Below are 24,364 nucleotides of genomic sequence, written 5' to 3'. Positions count from 1 at the left end.
TTGACTCTTAACTGCCCTCTGGAATGGCCCAGCGAGACACTCCGTTGTAAACAACTGCCACAAAAAAACAATTTATTGCCCAATTAAACTAAAGGACAATATTTTGGTGAGTGGAAAAGCAATTGTGGAGAGAAAGGCAGTGACGTTGCTTCTAAACACTTCTAACGGAAGGAGTGCAAAATACTGAAATAGTTCAGGGACATATTTGGAGGGTGCAGCAGCCTCTGTGGAGAGAGAAACAGAGTTAACGTTCCAGGTCGATGACCTTTCGTCAGAACTGGAAAAAGTTCACAATGGAACAGGTTTTAACCAGGTGCAGGGGCTGGGAAAGGGGGGAGAAGGGGAGAGAACAAAAGGGAAGGTCTGTGATAGGGTGGAAGGCGGGAGAGATTAAATGACAAAAGGGATGATGTTGCGAGGCGAAAGGAGACGATGATGGGACCGACTGGCCTCCTGTGCTGTAACCATTCTATAATTCTAAGTAAAGAAACAAGAGATGGGTCTGGAGGGGGTGTAAATGGGAATGGCAGATTCATCAATTGCTGCCATGCGAAAAAATGTGGGCAGAGGTTATGGTCTGAAATTGTTCAACTCGATGTTGAGTCCAGAAGGCTGTGTGGTTTTGGGAGCTCTTGTCTAGGCTGAGTGACTGACGTCAGATAGTCCAGGCAATGATCATAAGCTGAACTCTGATTGGATGTCATCCAGTGGAGGAGTAAGTGGTGCGGGGATAATCGGCCGAGACCCACACAGGGCCCTCCTTTCTCACATCTGGTGACTAATAGGGCCCATTACCACCCACCCTGCCTGCAACCCTCAGGATAGTCCTGACGCTGTCTAAATATAGCAGGCACTTTTATCTCATTTAAAATGCAGCGTTTGCTTGGAGTGATTGACGTTGATTTAGTCGGTGCTTCAAGCATCTTACTTTTGTAGGAACTTGGCCTTTGGGGAAATGCAAAGTGTAAATTGTGATTGAAGGACAAGATGCTGTAATGCTTTCAACGAATATTTGTGTAGGTGAATTTGAAGACTGGTACAAACGTCTTGTATTGGAGAACAACAGGAATACTTCTCGGTGATAAACTGGCCAAACCAGTTCTTCTGAAAAACATCTATATTGAAGGTATGCAGATTCCTGACTGAAAGTTTTTGTGTATATAACAAGCCAGTTTGGTGTATTTGTAATTTATTGCTCCGATTTGTAGTTTGTACTTCAATATATATTAGGAATGATTTGTATAATTTATAGATGTATGTAAATGGTTATTGGGAACGGTAACATAGCAGTTATGTTACGGGACCAGTAATCCCAAGACCTGGACAATGATCCGGAGACACAAGTTCAAATCCCACCACAGCAGCTGGGGAATTTAAATTCATTTAATTAAATAAATCTGAAATAAAAAGCCAGTGTTAGTGATGGTGACCAACTACCGGATTGTCGTAAAAACCTGTCTGATTCACTAATGTCCTTTAGAGAAGGAAATCTGCCGCCCTTACCCGGTCTGGGCCGATATGTGACTCCAGACCCACAGCAATGTGGGTGACTCTTAACTGCCCTCTGAAATGGCCCAGCGAGACACTCAGCTCACCACCACCTACTCAAGGGGCAATTAGAAATGGGCAATAAATGCCGGCCTTGGCAGCGACGCCCACATCCCGTAAATGTATAATTTTTTTTAAACTGTGAATTTAGTACAAATTTTTGGCTTATTATAAATTCATTAATTTTATCTTTTGAGCATTTTCTCTAATTTGCATATTTGTGTAACTTGGGGAGCGTCACACTGCGACTATTTCCTGTGGCTTTTGTTCTGAGCTTTTGAGAATCGAATCGGAAGCTGAACTAAAGCTGTGCCCACGGACTGACTCCCGCCTTCCTGTCCCGTTGTCAGTAGTCGGGTTTCTCCCAGTGGGACACGTTTTTGTCCCAAAATCCACCCGTTCAGCTTGTGAAGATTGTGTCATCCTCATCACTTGAGTGAAGCATTTGAATATGAATGTGTCTCCTCGCTGGGCTGATTTTATTAGTCACAAATTAACCCCAGTGTGTGTTCATAGCCAGCTCCAAAGTCTGTAAGACTTGCAGTGGGACATTTCCCGTAAAGACGGTACAGGTTCGCACAATGCATCTTTGCTCACTCAGGTTCTGTCCGTGGATTTGGGTCTTCAGCCCTAATCTAAAGGGAAGCTCAGGCCTCTAGGTCCGAGATTGATCTAGGACAGGACAGCTTTATATCCGTCACTCCACTGATCTTATTCAAAAGCACAATTTAAAGTGAGCCTTTTCTAGTTCCAAGTTCTCTTGCATATTCTTGCCTCCCATATTGCCGTATGTATCCGGGGAAATAGCTCTAGCCTATTCTCCAACTTTCACCGTCTCGCGGCACAGGGATGGTTGTTCAGGGAGGGTTCAGTGACACAGGGTGCTGCGTTAACTCTGCAATCTGTCGGCCGCCATCTTCACAGTTACTCTCACAGGGCACCTTGGTCAGAATGATGGGGGATGGCTGCTGGGAGATTGGGTTGTTCCACCAACTCTCGTGGGTCTGAATATGTATTGAGTTGTCCTTTAGCTAAAACTTTTGTCTGAAATTTTCAGAGGGAAGGGTGGAAAGAGAGAGGGGGGTGGTGGGGAAAGAGAGAGAGAGAGAGGGTGGAGGGGATGGAGAGGGGAAGGGGAAGAGAGAGGGGGAGGCGGGGAAGGGAGAGAGAGGGGGAAGGTGGGAAGGTGACACATGGCCTGTAGTTCAGCGGAATATTTATTTTTGAAACTCTAGAATCCATGGTATGAGATACAAAAATAGTCCAAACTTTAGCAAATGCTGGACTGTTACTTTGGGCCAACACGCCAGCATCCAGTGAAGGAATGTGCGGTGAATGTGTGATTTTATTTTGAACAGGTGTGGCGTATACCTCGGAATGTTTCCCGTGTAAAGCCGGAACTTTCAGCGATGCTCCCGGGTCTTCGGCCTGCAAACCTTGCCCCAGGAACACCTTCTCCGGGCGAGGGGCCAGCTCCTGTCAGACGTGTGATCAAACAAAGCAGTTCTCAGGTACGGGAGGCTTCATCCGTCATTGTTTCGACGGGGAGGAATTAAAATCGCTTTTCGTCGAATTCCCACCATAAATTCCTGGATTTTTCGTGGGATGGTGGGTTACTTCTTCAAAATAGTGCCCTGGGATTTTTTACGTCCACCTGAGAGAGCAGACGTGATTTAACATCTCATCTAAAAGACAGCTCCTCTGACAGTGCAGCACTCCCTCAGCACTGCACTGGAGGTAGATTACTGAGATTATGTGCTCAGGTTCCTGGAGTGGGACTTGAACCCACAACCTTCTGATTCAGAGAGCGAGAGTGCTGCCCATTGAGCCACAGCTGACACTTAAAGAAGTCAAGGCTTGAAGCGAGTTCACCAATTGGAAGAATTGTGAAATTATTGAGCAGTTCATGAAATGTGACGGAGGTCAGGAAAAAAAAATCAAACTTGTGGATTTTAACGTGGAACATTCAATTGTTTAACGTTTAAGTACAACAGTGTCCTGGTACAATTCTCTTCCTACCTTGTCATACAATGTTTTAAAGATGTATAAATGCAGACATTTATGCCACAATAAATACAAAATCATAAATAAAACAATTGTTGCACTAGAAAGACCCCTTTTCTAACCGCATAAGCATCTGGCAATTAAGATTTAAAGAATAATAATAAAATTGAAGAACTGAAAATCCTTTCTTTTCCTGCCCCTGCACCTGTTTCCCTCCCTCGACCTAACTCCCTCCCTCTGGCTCAGTGTCTGTGTTTTTATTCGTGTGGGAGTTGCTGGCAAGGCTGGCATTTATTGCCCATCCCTATTTGCCCTCTGGGAGATGGGGAGCCCTCTGTGGAGGGGTTGTGTGGCCATTTACTCTCGGTCACTGCCGGAACTATCTGCATTTTCTGCATCTGGCCGTTCCCCCTGGTACAGCCCTGATCTTTGCTCCCTCGAGTCCGAGGGACACAGACTGTAGCGGATGTGGTGGACAACTGGTTAAGCCATTCACTGCCAGATCTGGCGGAACCACATAAAGCTTTATCGGGTCCTGCTCTTGTCTGCCAAAATCACTCACCAACCCAGAATCATTCTGGAATGTAAAGATAAACCCCTCCTTCTATTCTCCACTGCTAACTGTCTTTTTAAACCCCTCTCCCCAGTCTCCATCCTCACCTCCGACAATAAGTCTGAGGAGCTCATGGACCTTTGTCTCTAAGATTGAGACCATCCGTTTGGCCGGCTCTGCCTCTTCCCTTCCCTCCCCTAGCCTACCTGCCAAACGTCCTCTAAGGAAGCCCCCTGCCCCAGCCCTGACCTCTCTCTCCAGTTTCTCTCCGATCTCCCCTCATGACCTCTCCGAGCTCATCCTGTCCATGAGACCCACTTCCTGCTCCTTTGACCCTTTTCCCACCAATCTGCTGACCACCCAACTTCCTTTTCTGGTCCCATGTTAGCCGACATTGTTAACAGCTCTCTCTCCTCAGGTACTGTCCCTCTCTCCCTCAAATCTGCCGTCATCGCCCCTCTCCTCAAAAAAACAACCCTCGATCCCTCCGTCCTTGCGAACTACCGTCCCATTTCCAACCTCCCTTTCCTCTCAAGTCTTGACTGTGTTGTCTCCCCCAAATCCTCACCCATCTTTCCCGGAACTCCATGTTTGATTCCGGTTCCCGCCCCTGCCACAGTACTGAAACGACTCTCATCATAGTCACAAATGACATCCTTTGTGAATGTGACAAAGGTAAACTATCCTTCCTCGTCCTTCTCGACCTGTCTGCAGCCTTTGACACGGTTGACCACTCTATCCTCCTCCAACGCCTCTCCACCATCGTCCAGCTGGGTGGGACTGCACTCGCCTGGTTCCATTCTTATCCATCTCATCGTAGTCAGAGAATCACCTGCAATGGCTTCTCTTCCCACCCCCACATCGTTACCTCTGGTGTCCCCCAAGGATCTGTCCTTGGCCCCCTCCTATTTCTCATCTACATGCTGCCCCTTGGGGACATCATCCGAAAACACGGCGTCAGTTTCCACATGTACGCTGACGATACCCAGCTCTACCTCACCCCCACTTCTCACGACCCCTCCATGGTTTCTCAATTGTCAGACTGCTTGTCCGACATCTAGTTCTGGATGAGCAGAAATTTTCTCCGATTGAATATTGGGAAGACCGAAGCCATTGTTTTCGGTCCCCACCACAAACTCCGTTCCCCAGCCACTGACTCCATCCCTCTCCCCAACATCTGTCTGAGACTGAACCAACTGGTCACAACCTTGGTGTCATTTTTGACCCTGAAATGAGCTTTCGACCACATATCTACAGCATAACTAAAACCGCCTATTTCCACCTCTGTAACATCGCCCGTCTCCGTCCTTGCCTCAGCTCATCTGCTGCTGAAGCCCTCATCCATGCCTTTGTTGCCTCTAGACTTGACTATTCTGATGCACTCCTGGCCGGCCTCCCACATTCTACCCTACGTAAACTAGAGGTGATCCAAAACTCGGCTGCCCATGTCCAAACTTGCACCAAGTCCCGCTCACCCATCACCCCTGTGCTCGCTGACCTACATTGGCTTCCGGTTAAGCCACGCCTCGATTTCAAAATTCTCATCCTTGTTTTCAAATCCCTCCATGGCCCTCGCCCCTCCCTATCTCTGTAATCTCCTCCAGCCCCACAACCCCCCGAGATGTCTGCGCTCCTCTAATTCTGCCCTCGAGCATCCCTGATTATAATCGCTCAACCATTGGTGGCCGTGCCTTCTGTTGCCTGGGCCCCAAACTCTGGAACACCCTTCCTAAACCTCTCCGCCTCTCTACCTCTCTTTCCTCCTTCAAGACGCTCCTTAAAACCTACCTTTTGATCAAGCTTTTGCTCACCTGCCCTAGTTTCTCCTTATGCGGCTCGGTATCAGATTTATTGTCTCATAACACTCCTGTGAAGCACCCTGGGACGTTTCACTACGTTAAAGGCGTTATATAAATACAAGTTGTTGTTGCATTACTGCAGTGAAGCTTCAACAGTTCGTGAACTTCCCCAATAATTGTGGGTTTGTTATTCAGTATTTATTAATCTCTTACTTCTTATCTTGAATTTTAGTGATGTTCAAAAGAATGGATTTTTATGCCTGTTTCCTGGTAACTCTCCTCTCCTAGATACAATGAAAAACTACAAGCAGAAAGTCTTCCTATGCCCTCTCCCTGCCTGATAGCTGGATTTAAAAAATACATGATATATATATATGCAAAATATATTGGCTCAGAGGCAGGAAGCAGAGGGTAATGGTTGAGGGGAGTTTTTGCGACTCGTGGGGTTCCGCAGGGCTCAGTGCTGGGTCCTTTGCTTTTTGTAATATATATCAATGATTTAGACTTTAATGTAGGGGGTATGATAAAGAAATTTGCAGATGATACAGAAATTGGCCGTGTGGTTGACAGTGAGGAGGAAAGCTTTAGACTGCAGGAAGCTATCGATGAACTGGTCAGGCGGGCAGAAAGGTGGCAAATGGAATTCAATCCGGAGGGGTGTGAAGTAATGCATTGAGCAGGGGCAACAAGGCCAGGGAATACACAATAAATGGGGGAATACTGAGAGGTGTGGAGGAACAGAGGGACCTTGGAGTATATGTCCACAGATCCTGAAAAGTAGCAGGACAGGTCGATAAGGTAGTTAAAAAGACATATGGAATACTTGCCTTTATTAGCCGAGGCATAGATTATAAGAGCAGGAATGTTATGCTTGAATTGTATAAAACACTATTTAGACCACAGCTGGAGTACTGCGTGCAGTTCTGGTCACCACATTACAGGAAAGATGCGATTGCACTGGAGAGGGTACAGGGGAAGATGTTCCCAGGATTGGGGAGGCTGGGGTTGTTGTCTTTGGAACAGAGGAGGTTGAGGGCAGCTTTAATTGAGGTGTATAAAATGATGAGGGGCCTGGATAGAGTGGATAGGAAGGACCTATTTCCCCTCGCAGAGGGGTCAATAACCAGGGGGCATGGATTTAAAGTAATTGGGGGAGGTTTCGAGGGGATTTGAGGGGAAATGTCTTCACCCAGAGGGTGGTGGGGGTCTGGAACTCACGGCCTGAAAGGGTGGTAGAGGCAGAAACCCTCACCACATTTAAAAAGTACTTGGATGTGCACCTGAAGTGCCGTAACCCACAGGGCTACGGACCAAGAGCTGGAAAGTGGGATTAGGCTGGGTGGCTCTTTGTCGGCCGGCACGGACACGATGGGCCGAATGGCTTCCTCCTGTGTCGTAATTTTTCTATGATTCTTTATTTTTATTATCTATCTATTACTCTCTTCTCTCCTCTCTCCTTGCACTCTCTCTCCTTCTCTCGCTTATCTCCCTCCATCCTCTCTCTCTCTCTCTCTCTTCACCTTCTCTTCTCCCCTCTTCCCCCCTCCCCTCCTCCCCCCTCCTCGCCCCCTCGTCCTTGCCCTCGCCCTCGCCCTCTCCCTCTCCCTCTCGCCCTCCCTCTCTCTCTCTCCCTCCCTCTCCCTCTCTCGCTCTCTCTCTCTCTCTCTCTCTCCTTCCCTCTCTCTCCCCCCCCCCTCTCTCTCTCTCTCATCACCCTGCCCACCCTCCCTGCAGTCCCGATGGGCTGGGGCTATGGGTGCATCTCCTGCACAGGCGCCAGTGGCTGGGCCAGGGCGAGGGCCAGGCTGGGTTGTATCAAGAGCAGGAACAGGGGGAGCTGGAGTCGCGATAGTGACCACAGGTAGTGGTGTCATTACAGCAGGAACCGGAGTGAGGGGCGATAATGGGGGAGCAGGATATGTCAGTGAGCTCAGGAGTGAGGGAGGCTCTGTACTCCAGGTAGGGTCAGTGCCTTCAGGGGAGCACTGAGCAGGCTGGAGAAGTTGAAGGTAAAATGATTTTACACCTTTTTAATTAAAGTTTTTAAACACATTTGAGAAGTGACTTGGCTGGAAGGTTACTGCAAACCAGAGAAATGCCGGGGAATCGCAGCATAAAGACAGAGTGTGGTCCACACTACCACCTGGTGGTCATGGCCTGAAACTGCAGCCAAAATTTTAATTTTTACCAAATATACTCAAAATAGCGGCTATTGTGCCGGCATGTGCAGCTGTGTTCACCGTCATATTGGCTTTCATAGCGAGGGGATTTGAGTATAGGAGCAGGGAGGTGTTACTGCAGTTGTACAGGGCCTTGGTGAGGCCTCACCTGGAATATTGTGTTCAGTTTTAGTTTCCTAACCTGAGGAAGGACGTTCTTGCTATTGAGGGAGTGCAGCAAAGGTTCTCCAGACTGATTCCCGGGATGGCTGGGCTGACATATGAGGAGAGACTGGATCGACTGGGCCTGTATTCACTGGAGTTTAGAAGAATGAGGGGATCTCATAGAAACATATAAAATTCTGACGGGTTTAGACAGGTTAGATGCAGGAAGAATGTTCCCAATGTTAGGGAAGTCCAGAACCAGGGGTCACAGTCTGAGGATAAGGGGGAAGCCATTTAGGACCGAGTTGAGGAGAAACTTCTTCACCCAGAGAATTGTGAACCTGTGGAATTCTCTACCACAGAAAGTAGTTGATGCCAGTTCATTGGATATATTCAAGAGGGTGTTGGATATGGCCCTTACGGCTAAAGGGATCAAGGGGTATGGAGAGAAAGCAGGAAAGGGGTACCGAGGGAATGATCAGCCATGATCTTATTCAATGGTGATGCAGGCTCGAAGGGCCGAATGGCCTACTCCTGCACCTATTTTCTATGTTTCTATGTTTCTATGTCATTCCGCCTGTGAAACTGTTAGATTTAGTACATGCAGAAATCCTGAAGTTGTGGTCGGTCATTCGGAGCTCCAGCACAGGCTGCGCTGTGCCCCCCCCCATCTCCCGCCTTTTCCCCGTGTGGGAGCACCGAGTTTTGCTCTCTAACATTTTTTTAAAGTTAGAATTTTAGGAGTGTATTCACTTTATTTTTCGCTGTCTGTGAGAATTCTGCCTTTTGATTGGTTGCTTAGATAGCCTGTTGATGTCACAGCAGTTTGCACAAGGTACGTTCTCGACTCGGGGATCGCGAGACTCTTGTGCGGAGCTTAATCCGGGGCCAGTGGCAAACGCCTTTGCTTCATTGCTGAACGCAAATTCCGGGCCGGTGTATTTTGTAATGTTATGTGATAGAACATTTTAACATTGAAACGTTCTATCACTGCACCACCTACAGACATAACTGTTATTGCAAGTCAAAGTAAAAAAGACTTGCATTTATATAGCACCTTTCATGACCACCGGACGTCTTAAAGCGCTTTACAGCCAATGAAGTACTTTTGAAGTGTAGTCACTGTTGTAATGTGGGAAAGGCGGCAGCCAATTTGTGCACAGCAAGCTCCCACAGACAGCAATGTGATAATGACCAGATAATCTGTTTTTGTTATATTGATTGAGGGATAAATATTGGCCAGGACAATGTTGATACTTTTATAATGGAGAGAAATATATTGACACAACAACTTATATTTATATAGCACCTTTAACGTAGTAAAATGTCCCAAGGTGCTTCACAGTTTGACACTAAGTCACAGAAGGAGATATTAGGGCAGATGACCAAAAGCTTGGTCAAAGAGGATGACCTAGGGGTTTTCAATGCAATTTGAAATGGAATATGGAGACCCAGTTACTGATTTTGATATATAATAGATCTGTTCTGCAGGCTAAAATCTTGATTTAAAAAAAATCAAACTAAAGTGGATTCATCGGCGTGCAGCAAGTGTAATTCATACAAGTTGTTACATTTTTAGACTGGTCAGTTAATCTTAATGAATCTCCGCAACTTTTTACTTTGTATAAAACTATTATCTGACGGAGTGGTGTGGTGACACAGCATCTTGGAACACAAGTACGTGATGCTGCAAAGTTCTGGGCCCAGGTTTGAATCGCTTCCTACCCCTCCTGAGTTTCTGCTGTTGGCTGCTTTGCGATGGGAATGCATTGAGGCGACATCTGGGCCTTGAGTTAGGAGATGGAAGGGATGGGGGGGAATGGGGGAATTCCTTGTCGATAAGGTAGTATTAGATGATGTACTGGCTAACTGGCTGCGATACAATTGGCCTAAATTTCTAATTAAAATTGCTGAATTGGTCCAGAAATAGCAAGAGTGTGAGAATTGTGTATTTTCCAAACTGATTCTTTAGCAGTCAGTTTCCTCAGTGATTTACTGAAGTCTTTTGTTGCCAAGTGACATTGTTGCTCATTGTTACAGACGAAGGATCCAATGTGTGCACAAACCGGCCGCCCTGCACAGAGACTGACTTTTTTCAAACACATTCACCATGTGACGCTGACAGAAAGGTAGCGAAATTTTGCACTTTTTTTTTACTGTAACATTTATGAATATAAATGCTATTTTTTTTCATCCATTTGAAATGGATCCCCGGCAAACACTGACAGCAAACAAGTAAAGGGGCCAATGTGCCCGGTAATTCTCTGTGGGCGCACGGCCCGCTCACATTTCCGCACATGCCGGTTTTTCCATTGTAAGCCAGCACGCGGTCTGCGCCAGAATATCGAACGGGACCCATGTTAAAAGTTCAGTGTTTAATATAGATCCTGAACTTCAGTTGTGTTGTCTGAGGTCTGTACAATTTGATTATTGAGTAAATATAAGGACAGAAATCCCATTTGTCATTTTGCCGATGTGAATAACTGATTCTGAGTGATCACGTCTGTTCCTGACAATCTGGCTGTTTTTTCTGGGATTCTGCTGCTTATTTCCGGGGACGGTAGCATTGTGGTTATGTTACAGGACCAGTAACCCAGAGGCCTGGACTGATGGTCCAGAGACGTGAGTTCAAATCCCCCCACGGCAGCTGGGGAATTTAAATTCAGTTAATTAAATAAACCTGGAATAAAAAGCCAGTGTCAGTAACGGTGACCATGAAACTACCGGATTGTCGTAAAAACCCATCTGGTTCACTAATGTCCTTTAGGGAAGGAAATCTGCCGCCCTTACCCGGTCTGGTCTATATGTGACTCCAGACCCACAGCACTGTGGTTGACTCTTAACTGCCCTCTGAAATGGCCCAGCGAGACACTCCGTTATATTCAAGAAGGCGGCTCACCACCACCTTCTCAATTAGGGATGGGCAATAAATGCCGGCTTTGCCAGCGACACCTACATTCCATGAATAAATTAAAAAATTAATTTGGGGTAATCAGGTAACTACAGGAAATAAAATTTGATGGTAAAACTTTTTCTGGAGTAACCAACTGAAGGTCCAATAAATGTTTAGCAGAAAGTCACCTGAGAAATCTGCATTTAAAGGAAAGTGAGTAGACTGTAGTAACAAGACTGATTTCACAGTCAACGTGAGTCACTGCCGACTTGGCCCAGGATTGGAGCATTTGCTTTGACGCCAACTCGAAATGAGTCACTCGCCCCTGACTAGCGGAGAACTTTCAGGGCACGGAGCCTGATTGGGGAGTTAGACTCCTGTATCTGCCGAGCTGCTAACCAGACTCTGCAGCCTCCGACGTTTTGTGGGGGGCACTTGGAGGGAAAAAAAAATATATATATATGATTTTAGTGCCCAAAAAAAAACTTTAAAAAAAACAAAAACACAAAAAAAAACAAAAAAAAAACACAAAAAAGGGCCTTGTAAATGTTTGGTGTGCCCCCCAGATCGGGGTGCACGATTTAAGGATTAATGTTTCAGTTTCCTCCCAAAAGAGTTCTGCAGCCTCCGACGCACAAACATTGCGTGCGCTTTATTAAAACCCGCTGGCACAGCTGGCCTTCAGGGACCCGTGCTGCATTGTTGATTGTCTTGTGATTTGGATCATGTTTGTTGATGGTCAGTGTTAACATTTAGTACGGGGCCAGCAATAGCACTGATGCTCCTCCTGGTCCCCCCACACACACGCAAATACTTTACATATTTAAAGAAAACAACAAAGTCGCTGATTTTGGAGGGCTGCCAGCCGTCACTTTAATGCTCGACACTGATGGGCGGAGTGTGCGTGGAGCCGCTCTGCCCAATCGAATCTCAAAGCTGCATTAGGGTGCTGTGCTGTCGTAGGGTGCCTATTGCTAATAGTGTTAATAAATGATAATACACAGCGAGCTGGCCTTTAAACTGAACGAAACACGCGTGTGCGTGGACTTGTAACTGGACCGCGTAGCCCGTTAAAGGGACGGCGCGGCCCAAAGAAGAATTAAAGGGAACATCGCCTATTGGCCGATCACAGTGAGGCTCTCACCTGAAGCAGGTGGGTGCCTGGGCCGGGGTGTGGGTCGGAGATGGGCAGTAAGTGTATCGGCGCGATTTCCTGGGCACTGCCACCCCTTTGCTGCCAAGTGGAGGGAGTTAAAATCGGCTCCCGTGTTTTTGACTCTGTGCCTAATGTTTCAGCATTGGGGATAAAATTGAATCTTAAATAAAGAATCATAAGCTGAGGGGCCGAAATTGCTATCTCAGGCGCTGCACCTCATTGGAGGGGCTCCCAGTTGTCAGAGCGGCACTGAGTGGAAGGGGGGGGGCCTTTGGTGGAGTTGGTCGACAAAATAAAATGGTGGCCTGGCGCACACGGCCACCCGGAGGCGCTAAATGGGCGCACAAAAGGGGCAATTTTGGCCCCGAACCGTGTTTGAAAATCTGGCAATGAGAAATCTGTGGCTCCACCAGTTTCATCGTTTTACCAACTAAAATACTGAGATGTTCCACTTTAAAACGATGCAGAAATGAACCCTTTACAAAACTGAGGAGAGATGAACAAATACAATTGTGATTTGTCATTTGTTTTATGCTCAATCATAAAGATCACGTGGCTAATATTGTGCTCGTCTGCTCTGTCATTTCAATAATGTATAAAACACTTTGAACCCAGGAAAACCGAGCATTTGATCATTGTTTCACAGACTCAGATCATGTACAAATGGATAACGCCCAAGCTTTGCAGGGAGGATATTAAAAAAGCGATCAAGCTCCCTCCTTCGGGAGAGAAGAAGCCATGCCCTCCCTGTAACCCTGGCTTCTACAACAACGACACGTCGACCTGTGCTGCCTGTCCTTCGGGAACCTACTCGGACGGAATGAGCTGTAAGCGTCCTCATTTTATTTATCTACTTTTACCAGTTTTATAAACGCAGCAGTTGTTGAGCGTAAGTGCGTTGGCCCGAAGGATACAACCACGGCCTGATGTGGTCCTCAGCCGCTCTGACAGTAGGCGGCCCATGTTTGACTGATCGCTAGTGGGAGAGCAATTCAGCTGCTGCAGGCTGAGGGCTGAGTGCTACTCAGTTACAGAGGATAAACGGCAAGATTCCTAATGATTGCCGGCGAGTCAGCGCTTTGGAAAGTGGGATGTTGTGCGAGATTTGGGCTCCGTTGTGATCTCCTCCGGGATCCAATAGCCTGCGAACCCTCATTGTCGAGTTGCAGAATGTGTGTGGAGTGGTCAGTCGGGAGAGGGAGGGAGCTGCACCAGCCCAAAGAACTATCCCCCAGCGAGAGTCATTGTCGGAGGAGGAAACATTTGGGGTGCGAGCTGAAGCAATAAGCAGCCCATGTTTTAGGAATTGGTTTTGTTGTTTGGGCCGACTTTCAGCGAAGACCCTGAGTTACAGTGCGACCAGTGATCGGGATGCATTTGGTGTTGGTTTTCTGCAACAAAACGCTCAAGGTACTTCCCTGGGCTGGGGAGTCTAGAACCAGGGGTCACAGTCTCAGGATAAGGGGTCGGCCATTTAGGACTGAGATGAGGAGAAATTTCTTCACTCAGAGGGTGGTGAATCTTTGGAATTGAGGGACTAATTAGCAATCTTGTTGTGCGAGGCCCCTTGGGGAAGAGTGACCATAATATGGTAGAATTCTTTATTAAGATGGAGAGTGGCACAGTTAAATCAGAAACTAGGGTCCTGAACTTAAGGAAAGGTAACTTCGATGGTATGAGACGTGAATTGGCTAGAATAGACTGGCGAGTGATACTTAAAGGGTTGACGGTGGATAGACAATGGCAAACATTTATAGATCTCATGGATGAACTTCAACAATTGTACATCCCTGTCTGGAGTAAAAATAAAACAGGGCAGGAGGCTCAACCGTGGCTAACAAGGGAAATTAAGGATAGTGTTAGATCCAAGGAAGAGGCATATAAATTGGCCAGAAAAAGCAGCAAACCAGAGGACTTGGAGAAATTTAGAATTCAGCAGAGGAGGACAAAGGGTTTAATTAGGAGGGGGAAAATAGAGCATGAGAGGAAGCTTGCCGGGAACATAAAAACTGACAGCAAAAGCTTCTATAGATATGTGAAGAGAAAAAGATTAGTGAAGACAAACGTAGGTCCCTTGCAGTCGGACTCGGGTGAATTTATGATGGGGAAGAAAGAAATGGCGGACCAATTGAATAAATACTTTGGTTCTGTCTTCACAAAGGAAGACACAAATAATCTTCCGGATGTACTAGGGGACAGTGGGTCCAGTGAGAAGGAGGAATTGAAGGATATCCTAATTAGGCGGGAATTTGTGTTGGGGAAATTGATGGGATTGAAGGCCGATAAATCCCCGGGGCCTGATTGTCTGCATCCAAGAGTACTTAAGGAAGTAGCCCTAGGAATAGTGGATGCATTGGTGATCATTTTCCAACAATCTATCGACTCTGGAGCAGTTCCTAGGGACTTGAGGGTAGCTAATGTAACACCACTTTTTAAAAAAAGGAGGGAGAGAGTAAATGGATAATTATAGATCAGTTAGCCTGACATTAGTAGTGGGGAAAATGTTGGAATCAATTATTAAGGATGAAATAGCCGCGCATTTGGAAAGCAGTGACAGGATCGGTCCAAGTCAGCATGGATTTATGAAAGGGAAATCATGCTTGACAAATCTTCTGGAATTTTTTGAGGATGTAACTAGTAGAGTGGACAAGGGAGAACCAGTGGATGTGGTGTATTTGGACTTTCAAAAGGCCTTTGACAAGGTCCCACATAAGAGATTGGTGTGCAAAATCACAGCACATGGTATTGAGGTAATGTACTGGCGTGGATAGAGAATTGATTGGCAGACAGGAAGCAGAGAGTCGGGATAAACGGGTCCTTTTTGGAATGGGAGGCAGTGACTAATGGAGTGCCGCAGGGCTCAGTGCTGGGGCCCCAGTTCGTTACAATATACATCAATTATTTAGAAGAAGGAATTGAATGTAATATCTCCAAGTTTGCAGACGACACTAAACTGGGTGGCGGTGTGAGCTGTGAGGAGGATGCTAAGAGGCTGCAGGGTGACTTGGACAGGTTAGGTGAGTGGGCAAATGTATGGCAGATGCAGTATAATGTGGATAAATGTGAGGTTATCCACTTTGGGGGCAAAAACACAAAGACAGAATATTATCTGAATGGCGGAAGATTAGGAAAAGAGGAGGTGCAATGAGACCAGGGTGTCATGGTTCATTAGTCATTGAAAGTTGGCATGCAGGTACAGCAGGCGGTGAAGAAGGCAAATGGTATGTTGGCCTTCATAGCTAGGGGATTTGAGTATAGGAGCAGGGAGGTCTTACTGCAATTGTACAGGACTTTGGTGAGGCCTCACCTGGAATATTGTGTTCAGTTTTGGTCTCCTAATCTGAGGAAGGACGTTCTTGCTATTGAGGGAGTGCAGCGAAGGTTCACCAGACTGATTCCCGGGATGGCAGGACTGACATATGAGGAGAGACTGGATCAACTGGACCTTTATTCACTGGAGTTTAGAAGGATGAGAGGGGATTTCATAGAAACGTATAAGATCTGACGGGACGGGACAGGTTAGATGCGGGAAGAATGTCCCGATATTGGGGAAATCCAGAACCAGGGGACACAGTCTTAGGATAAGGGGTAAGCCATTTAGGATTGAGATGAGGAGAAACTTCTTCACTCAGAGAGTTGTTAACCTGTGGAATTCCCTGCCGCAGAGAGTTGTTGATGCCAGTTCATTGGATATATTCAAGAAGGAGTTAGATATGGCCCTTACGGCTAAAGGGATCAAGGGGTATGGAGAGAAAGCGGGAAAGGGGTACTGAGGGAATGATCAGCCATGATTTTATTGAATGGTGGTGCAGGCTCGAAGGGCCGAATGGCCTACTCCTGCACCTATTTTCTATGTTTCTATGTTTCTATATTCAAGGCTGAGATCGATAGATCTTAGGACTCTAGGGGAATCAAGAGATATTGGGATCAGGCAGGAAAGTGGAGTTGAGGTCGAAGATCAGCTGTGATCTTATTGAATGGTGGAGCAGGCTCGAGGGACCGAATGGTTCCTGTTTCTTATGTTCTTAAATCTCCTTTTTATGTGGATATTCTGTTTTATGTGGAAAAGTTCCAGAAGTTTTTATAAACAGGGAAAGTAAAAAAGAAAATTTGAAGTGGACGGATATTCTCCCCTCTGTACAGTGATTTGTGATGTTCCTGATCCCCGTAGTCTACAGGAGTCTGCTGGGCCGCAGTGCACAGTCCAACAGCGTTTTGTCGATCAAAAGCAGCCGACAGTGATGTTTGAAGAGCACCGATCCCCGTATCTGGGCACATTAGTGAGTGCAGCCTGGGTAACATGGAAAAGCACAGAAGACCATCAAATACAGAAATGTTTGAGAAACCAATGGTGCTCTTTATGTCGGTAACACTGTCTTTCTCACTCAATTTTCATCCAGCCTGTAAGCAGTGCCCCGCTGGGACTGAGCCCGTGCTGGGCTTTGAATACAAATGGTGGAACACCTTGCCTGCCAATATGAAGACTTCGTGTTTTAATGTTGGAAATTCGAAGTGTGACAGAATGAAAGGTAAGTTTTGATAAGAGGATGTATTCTCTCTTGTGATAAAAACAGAAAATGCTGGAAATCTCAGTGGGTCAGGCAGCGTCTGTGGAGAGAGAAACAGAGTTCGCGTTTTGGGTCGATGACCCTTCATCAGAACTGGACACTGTTGCTCATGCTTTCCAAGGCTGTGAAATTTGCAATTGAGGCATTGCAGAGTGAAGCTCCCTTTGTTCTACCCGATCAACGCACCTTAATCCCAAGAAGAGTGCGTCTACTCTTGCGTTTTCCCCACTATCTATGTCAGCCATTGCCCTTGAGTGAGATTGTCCAATGAGGCTGGATTATGGTGGGTCCTGTTCTGCAGAACCACACCTGTTGGGAACTGGGTTGAGATTGCCGGACTAATTTTGGTTTTGTAAGGTCCTTACATTCATTCGCGAGAGAAAGCTGTTTGCCAGCAGCCAGCAGAGTATCTTGGCTGGATTTAAACCAGTGTACAATTAGTGAAAGGGAGGGTAGTAATTGTGATATCATTGTACAACTGCTAACAAGCACAGCCGACAAGATGGCTTCTGAATAGAAACTGTCATCATGTGACCTTGCCACATGACCTTTTATGGTTAATACATCAGTCGTTATGTTACAGCAGTAGTCCACTAGTAGGCACTATAACAGTAATTTACGTGCTATTGAGCAACTAAGACAATGTGAAGTAAAGTGCAAACCAAGTACTTTGCGAAGGACAAGGTTTAGGTTGTTCGAAGTGAAGTTGCTCATGTGTTTTTCTTTCCTTTTGTAGGGTGGGAGGTGGCCGGAGATCACGTTCACAGTGCAGTTGGAGGTTCTGACAATGACTATCTCATATTAAACCTGCACATTCCCAGCTTTAGGTCTGGCACATGTAGATTTTGCTGAAGCGATTCAAAAATTGACTGAAGATCTTGCTATTCATTGAATGGAAGCTTCTAACGCATCTTCTGTTATTGTGTTTAGCTCACCAATTTCAACAATGCAATCCAGTGGAATGGAGGTTGGGAGGATCACCTTCATTTTTGAGACTCAGTGTGCCGGACACTGTGAGTTATACTTCATGGTGGTGAGTGCATAGAGCCGTAACATTTCACAGCCTGAGAGAGCCTTTGGTCCATTACACCTTGGCCGACTCACTAACCGAGCTGACCACTCAGTCGCTTTGCCCATATCCTTCCTTTTTTTTTCTTTCAAAAATATTTATCCATTTCTCCCTTAAAATCTGAGACAGATTCTGCTTCCCCCGTTGTTTTGCGCAGGTCTTTCCATATCGTAACAATCCTCTTCACAAAAAATATTTCTCCCAAAATCGCCTCCTCGTCCTACCTTCAGCCAATTTGCCCTCGATTGCGGGATAGCTTCTTGAGTGGCCAGAGTTCCTAGTGGTGGGCAGTCCACTCCCGCGATGTTCTGCTAGTCACCGGTACCGGGCTGAGCCTCAGGACCTGTATCGATTTGTGATGAGTTCACCTTGCATGAAGATATGAGTGAAGCATCGCAAGCACATGCCAAGCCTCGAGCAGTGATCTTGTGTCACTTTTCCCAACCGTAGTATTCGTGCTATAAATGCCTAAGCTGTGTCAGCCGTGTTTCAGTGGGCAGCACTCTCGCCTCTCAGTCCGACGGTCGTGGGTTCAAGTCCCACTCCAGGGGCTGGAGCATAAAAATCTCGGCTGACACTCCCAGTGCAGTGCTGAGGGAGTGCTGCACTGTCGGAGGTGCCGTCTTTTGGATGAGACGTTAAACCGAGGCCCCGTCTACTCTCTCGGGTGGACGTAAAAGATCCCAGGGCACTGTTTTGAAGAAGAGCAGGGGAGTTATCCCCGGTGTCCTGGGGCCAATATTTATCCCTCATCATCATCATCATAGGCAGTCCCTCGAAACGAGGATGACTTGCTTCCACGCCAAAAAAAGGACGCGTTCACAGGTGTTTCAGTGAAGGACCCGAACTATATCCTGAAGGGTGGAAGATGCCTGTGGGTGGATTGTTTTAACGTGGGGTGACCGTTGCTCACCAGCCACCACACGGGCTTGACAGAGCGAGGTCTTGGTCCAGTGGCAAGGGTTAACCAGGACGACTGGAGACCTTCTTCTGCTGCACGGACCTAGTGCGCACACATATCGCAGTGTGGGTTGGGCCCGTGCTGCCCCTGGGCCCCTGGCATAACAAAAACAGATTATCTGGTCATTATCATATTGCTGTTTGTGGGAGCTTGCTGTGCACAAATTGGCTGCTGCGTTTCCCACATTACAACAGTGACTACACTCCAAAAAGTACTTCATTGGCTGTAAAGTGCTTTCAGACGTCGTGAAAGGCGCTATAGAAATGCCAGTCTTTTTCAAATCTAGTTTAAATTGGCTTTGATGAATTTGGCAAAAACCGCTTATTGACACTGCACAGAATCAAACAATTCCATGGCAAGGTGAGGTAGTGCTTATCACTCGTGTATCTTCAGTTAATTGTTTAGGCTCATAATGCCATATTTGAAGAAATAATGTGATGTTGATTAGGGATATTGCGGGTAAGCGTTTGAATATTCTTATTAAATATGGGAAGTTTATATTTTTTATTTTACAAGTGTAAATTTAAAAAACAAATACTTATTGCCTTCCCAGGCTGACTTGTTGCAAGATGATGTTTTGACAGTACCTTGGCTTCCAGGATATCCTGCTGCCCTTTGCTCTCTGTCGAACAGCAGGAGTTACTGGGAACTTTCATGCTTGAGCACCTGACTACAAAGATTACACGGGATATACAACACAGAAACAGGCCATTGGGCCCAACCAGTCCGTGCCGGTGTTTATGCTCCACTCGAGCCTCCTCCCGTCTTTCCTCATCTAAATCTATCAGCATAACCCTCTATTCCCTTCTCCCCCATTGGCTTGTCCAGCCTCCCCTTAAATGCATCGATACTATTCGCCTCAACCCCTCCCTGTGGCAGCGAGTTCCACATTCTCACCACTCTCTGGGTAAAGAAGTTTCTTCTGAATTCCCTATTGGGCTATTTTATATTGATGGCCTCTAGTTTTGCTCTCCCCCACAAGATAGTGACTGCCATTGCCGTTCTGCAAGCTAAGATTTTTGGTAAAAACTTCTAAGTTTGCAATGCGAGCACTTGATGCGCACAGACCGGAGGCCCTGAGCGGTTGGGAGTTGGCTGATGTTGGCTGGGGCAGCAGCTTGACAGGTCCAATTAGCCTCAGGACCTCTGGGTTTGAGAGTGAGATCAGCCAGAGGGCCCACCGCTGATCGCTGTCCATGGACCTGTGCTGGAAGAATGAACAGGCGTGAAATGGGACTGTATCGGGCTCTGTTGCTTTCAATGATGCGATGCTGACACGCGCTGTTTACTCTCGCACATGAAGAGTTGCCTCTTGGGCGGGGCGCTGGCACCTAGTGGACCATATCCCAAACAGAGTCGGTGGCACCAGGCAGGGTGAGGGACAATACAAAGAAACATACACAATTCTTACTGGGCTTGACAGGGTTGATGCAGGGAGGATGTTTCCCCCGGGCTGGGGAGAGTCTAGAACCAGGGGTCACAGTCTCAGGATAAGGGGTCGACCATTTAGGACTGAGATGAGGAGGAATTTCTTCCCTCAGAGGGTGGTGAATCTTTGGAATTCTCTGCCCCAGAGGGCTGTGGAGGCTCAGTCGTTGAGTACGTTCCAGGCTGAGATCAATAGATTTTTGGATATTAAGGGAATCAAGGGATATGGGGATCGGGCGGGAAAGTGGAGTTGAGATCGAAGATCAGCCATGATCTCATTGAATGGCGGAGCAGGCTCGAGGGGCCGAATGGCCGACTCCTGCTCCTAATTCTTTTGTTCTTAAGAAAACATTTGGATGAGAAAAAAACTCTTAACTTTAAAGAGGATGCCATTATGTAGGGAGTTGTCTTGGAAAATGTGTTATAGTAATGACAGGTCACATTATTACACTGGGATAAAGATCAGGACATGTTCAACCTCTAATTTTCAGGATATAAATAAAAAGTCAACGACGGTTGTGGAATCTTGGGAGGGTAACAAAGAGCGACAGTCTTACACTCATCTCATCACGAAGAATGCCGCTGTGACCTACACCTGGGCTTTCCAAAGATCCAGCGTGCCACAAGAGGCAAGTCCGTGTTCTTTTAATGCTGTTGATCCTGAATGGAACAAGCTTAAAGTGGATAACAGGATAGATGAAGGTGTATTTTAACGTCCCATTAATATTGCAGGTCATAAGGTTTATGAATGATAACGTGAAGATCTACTCCATCGTGGTAAACAATGCGGAGAATGGCGTGGCCTCGCACTGCCGTCCATGTGCCCTGGGCACGGACCAGAGAAGGCCCTCTTGTGTGCAGTGCCCAGCTGGGCACTATATCGATAAGGACACCAATAAATGCAAGGACTGCCCACCCAACACCTATCTCTCTGCTCACCATGCCTATGGCATAGAAGCTTGCATTCCTTGTGGGCCCGGCAGCAAAAGTAATAAGGTATGTATGTGCCTAACCAAAGTACTGTTGCCCTACAGAGCGAGAGATTAACATTGATGAAGGTAGATTATTATTTAGGTTGCCGCACCTCCTGGGCCTTGCTGCTATGTTGGATGCAGTTGACCACTCCGTCCGCCTGTGTCCATCACCCCGCCTAACCTGGTTCCACTTCTACCTGAAGTCAGCACACCTCCTGCCAGGGTTTTTCCTGCTGCCCCATGTGTAATGTACGTTTGTAGAGCGGTTGAGGTCCAGGCAGCGGGTGGTCGAGGGGGTCATTCAGCCCGACTGCCTGCCTCTCTTCCGCGGTTACATCCGAGCCAGGGTGTCCCTGGAGATGGAGCACGCGGTGTCCACCGGTATGCTCGCGCCCTTCCGCGAGAGGTGGGCGCCGGAGGGACTGGAGTGCATCATCACCCCCGGCAACCAAATTTTAATTTGATTTAAGTTTACTATCCAAAGTTTAATTTGTTTCATTGTGTCAGTTTTAGTGCCCCCCCCCCCTGCTTTAATCAGGGGGCACTTGTAATAATATTTCAACAAAAGAGTTGTAGAGCTGTTGAGTTGGGAGTGGCTTAGCCAGTCATGTGATGTTCACAAGACTCAATAAAACCCCAGCCAGTTGGGTTCGGGGGATCCACGATGAGGCAGGTGGTTGTGAGCCTGGTGGATGAACCGGTAATGTGTAGTGTGATTGTTAAACCTTTGCTAATAAACCAACTGGTTCTTAATAGCAATGTGTTGCAATGAATTCTTAAGCAAAGGACCCATGAAGCAAATACATTCCACCCTGTAAGTCACCTTGTGTGTACCAAGACTCCACCCTTTGTTCCCATGTTTTTCAGCTACATGCTGACCCTTAGTGACATCGACCATGGGGACAATTTTCACATGTATGTTGATGACAGGCAGATCTCCAACTCTGCCACCACCCTCAGCTCCTACGCCACTATTGGAGCGTTATTGAGACAAATTCCTTCAACTTAGCATTGGCAATTGTTCATCTGCCTCCATACCTCTGTCCCCCCTCCATCTTTTTGTCTGCCTGTTTGTTCTGTTTGACCTTGAGCTCAGCGTTAACACCCACATGCTAACCACAATAAGAACATAAGAAATAGGGGCAGGAGTCAGCCATACGGCCCCTCGAGCCTGCTCCGCCATTCAATAAGATCATGGCTGATCCGATCTTGGCCTCAACTCCACTTCCCCGCCTGCTCCCCGTAACCCTTGACTCTCCTGTAGTTCCAGAATCTGTCTATCTCAGCCTTGAATATATTCAATGACCCAGCCTCCACAGCTCTCTGGGGCAGAGAATTCCACAGATTCACGACCCTCTGAGAGAAGAAATTCCTCTTCATTTCCGTTTTAAATGGGCGGCCCCTTATTCTAAAACTACGCCCCCTAGTTCTAGATTCCCCCACGAGGGGAAACATCCTCCCTGCATCTACCCTGTTAAGCCCCCTCAGAATCAAACACGTCAGTTTATGTCTCTGGAACTTCACTTGCCAATGCCTCTGAAACCCCTCTTCATGCCTTTTGTTGCTTCCAGACTCAGGTCTTCCAATTCTTCCTTTGCTGGCCTTCCAAGCTATGTGCTTCACAGGTTTCAATTCATCCAAAAGTCCGGTTCCCTTCCAATCACTGTCCTTGCTAAGCTTCATTGCTTCACCAACTTCCAATGTATTGATTTCAAAATCCATGTCCTTATCTACAAATCCGTCTATGGGATAATTGTTTGTCAGCTCCTCCAGCCCCACGTTCCATCGCATTCTCTGTTCTTTCACCAACAACTCGTATTTATATAGCGCCTTTAACGCAGTAAAACGTCCCAAGGTGCTTCACAGGACCAATTATAAAACTGAATGTGACACTGAGCCGCATAAGGAGATATTGGAGCAGGTGACCAAAAGCTTGGTTCGAGAGCTCGAGGTTTTAAGGAGCGTCTTAAAGGAGGAAAGAGAGGTAGAGAGGTTTAGGGAGGGAGTTCCAGAGCTTGGGGCCCAGGCAGCTGAAGGCACGGCCGCCGATGGTGGAACGATTATAATCAGGGTTACACAAGAAGCCAGAATTGGAGGAGCGCAGAGATCTCTGGGCGGGGGGCTTGTGGGGCTGGAGGAGGTTACAGAGATAGGGAGGGGTTTCCTTTGTATCTGCTGTTCCTTTTGTGCCACCTTTGATAGCAGAGCATTCAGCCACGTTGACCCTACTTTCTGGAATGCTCCTCCAAATCCCCTGCCTTGCTGCCTCTTTCCGATGCCGACAAGTGTCACCTCCAAGCCTGCCTCCATCTTATCTTGGATTACTATCCCTACCTCTTCTCCCACCACTGTTTTGAGTCTGGTTATTTTGGCCTCTGTGTCAATTAATTGTGTAAGTGATGTTACATCATTGCAAGTTGTTACAGAATTCCAAGTTTCTAAATTTTCCGTCAAGGTAACAGTCCCAAACGGTTTATCAGGCAGTGCTCCTGCAAGAGCGTGTTCACAGAGTGATGGGACGTTGGCCACGTTTGTACAAAGTAGGCTTTGCAAGCTGGGCTAGCTCAGGATCTCGGATTATTGGAGAAGTTGCAGGGGACTCCCAGGGTGGGTGGCGCCTCTGGTACCCAAAGGTGTAGGATTCTTACGCTGCTAGCTGTCCGTCACCTGTCAACACTAACTTACTGCCTGTGTGACGTGAACCCGTTCCCAGACTGCCTTGCATCATTCTAACTACTGCCGTTGAAAACCGAAACGGCAAAAGCTGTCAGTGTGTGAGGGTTATGTTTCTGAAATAACAGAAATGTCACCTTAATAAATTCACTCTTTCCACCCGACTGCAGGGGTTAAATTACGAGGAGAGATTACACAAACTAGGGTTGTATTCCCTGGAATTTAGAAGGTTAAAGGGTGATCTGATTGAAGTTTTTAGGATATTGAGGGGAACAGAGAGGGTGGATAGAGAGAAACGATTCCCGCTGGTTGGGGAGTTGAGGACAAGGGGCACAGTCTAAAAATTAGAGCCAGACCTTTCAGGAGTGAAATTAGGAAACACTTCTACACACACAGGGTGGGAGAGGTTTGGAA

The 24,364-nt window shown here is 46.9% G+C and overlaps 1 protein-coding gene across 1 annotated transcript in view; it reads left to right on the top strand.

Moving 5' to 3' along the window:
• elapor2b (endosome-lysosome associated apoptosis and autophagy regulator family member 2b) overlaps window positions 1-24,364 on the top strand; it is a 119,962-nt gene that overhangs the window by 71,748 nt on the left and 23,850 nt on the right. Inside the window, exons 6-14 of the mRNA XM_070897061.1 lie at window positions 1,021-1,126; window positions 2,907-3,059; window positions 10,269-10,357; window positions 12,924-13,104; window positions 16,678-16,806; window positions 17,582-17,672; window positions 17,776-17,878; window positions 20,795-20,932; window positions 21,036-21,299. Coding sequence (XP_070753162.1) covers window positions 1,021-1,126; window positions 2,907-3,059; window positions 10,269-10,357; window positions 12,924-13,104; window positions 16,678-16,806; window positions 17,582-17,672; window positions 17,776-17,878; window positions 20,795-20,932; window positions 21,036-21,299 — 1,254 coding nt within the window. The remainder of the gene's footprint in view (window positions 1-1,020; window positions 1,127-2,906; window positions 3,060-10,268; window positions 10,358-12,923; window positions 13,105-16,677; window positions 16,807-17,581; window positions 17,673-17,775; window positions 17,879-20,794; window positions 20,933-21,035; window positions 21,300-24,364) is intronic.

This window comes from Pristiophorus japonicus, chromosome 13, assembly GCF_044704955.1.
Source record: "Pristiophorus japonicus isolate sPriJap1 chromosome 13, sPriJap1.hap1, whole genome shotgun sequence".
Taxonomy (NCBI): Eukaryota; Metazoa; Chordata; class Chondrichthyes; family Pristiophoridae; genus Pristiophorus; species Pristiophorus japonicus.
This window is presented reverse-complemented; position numbering and strand designations above follow the sequence as displayed.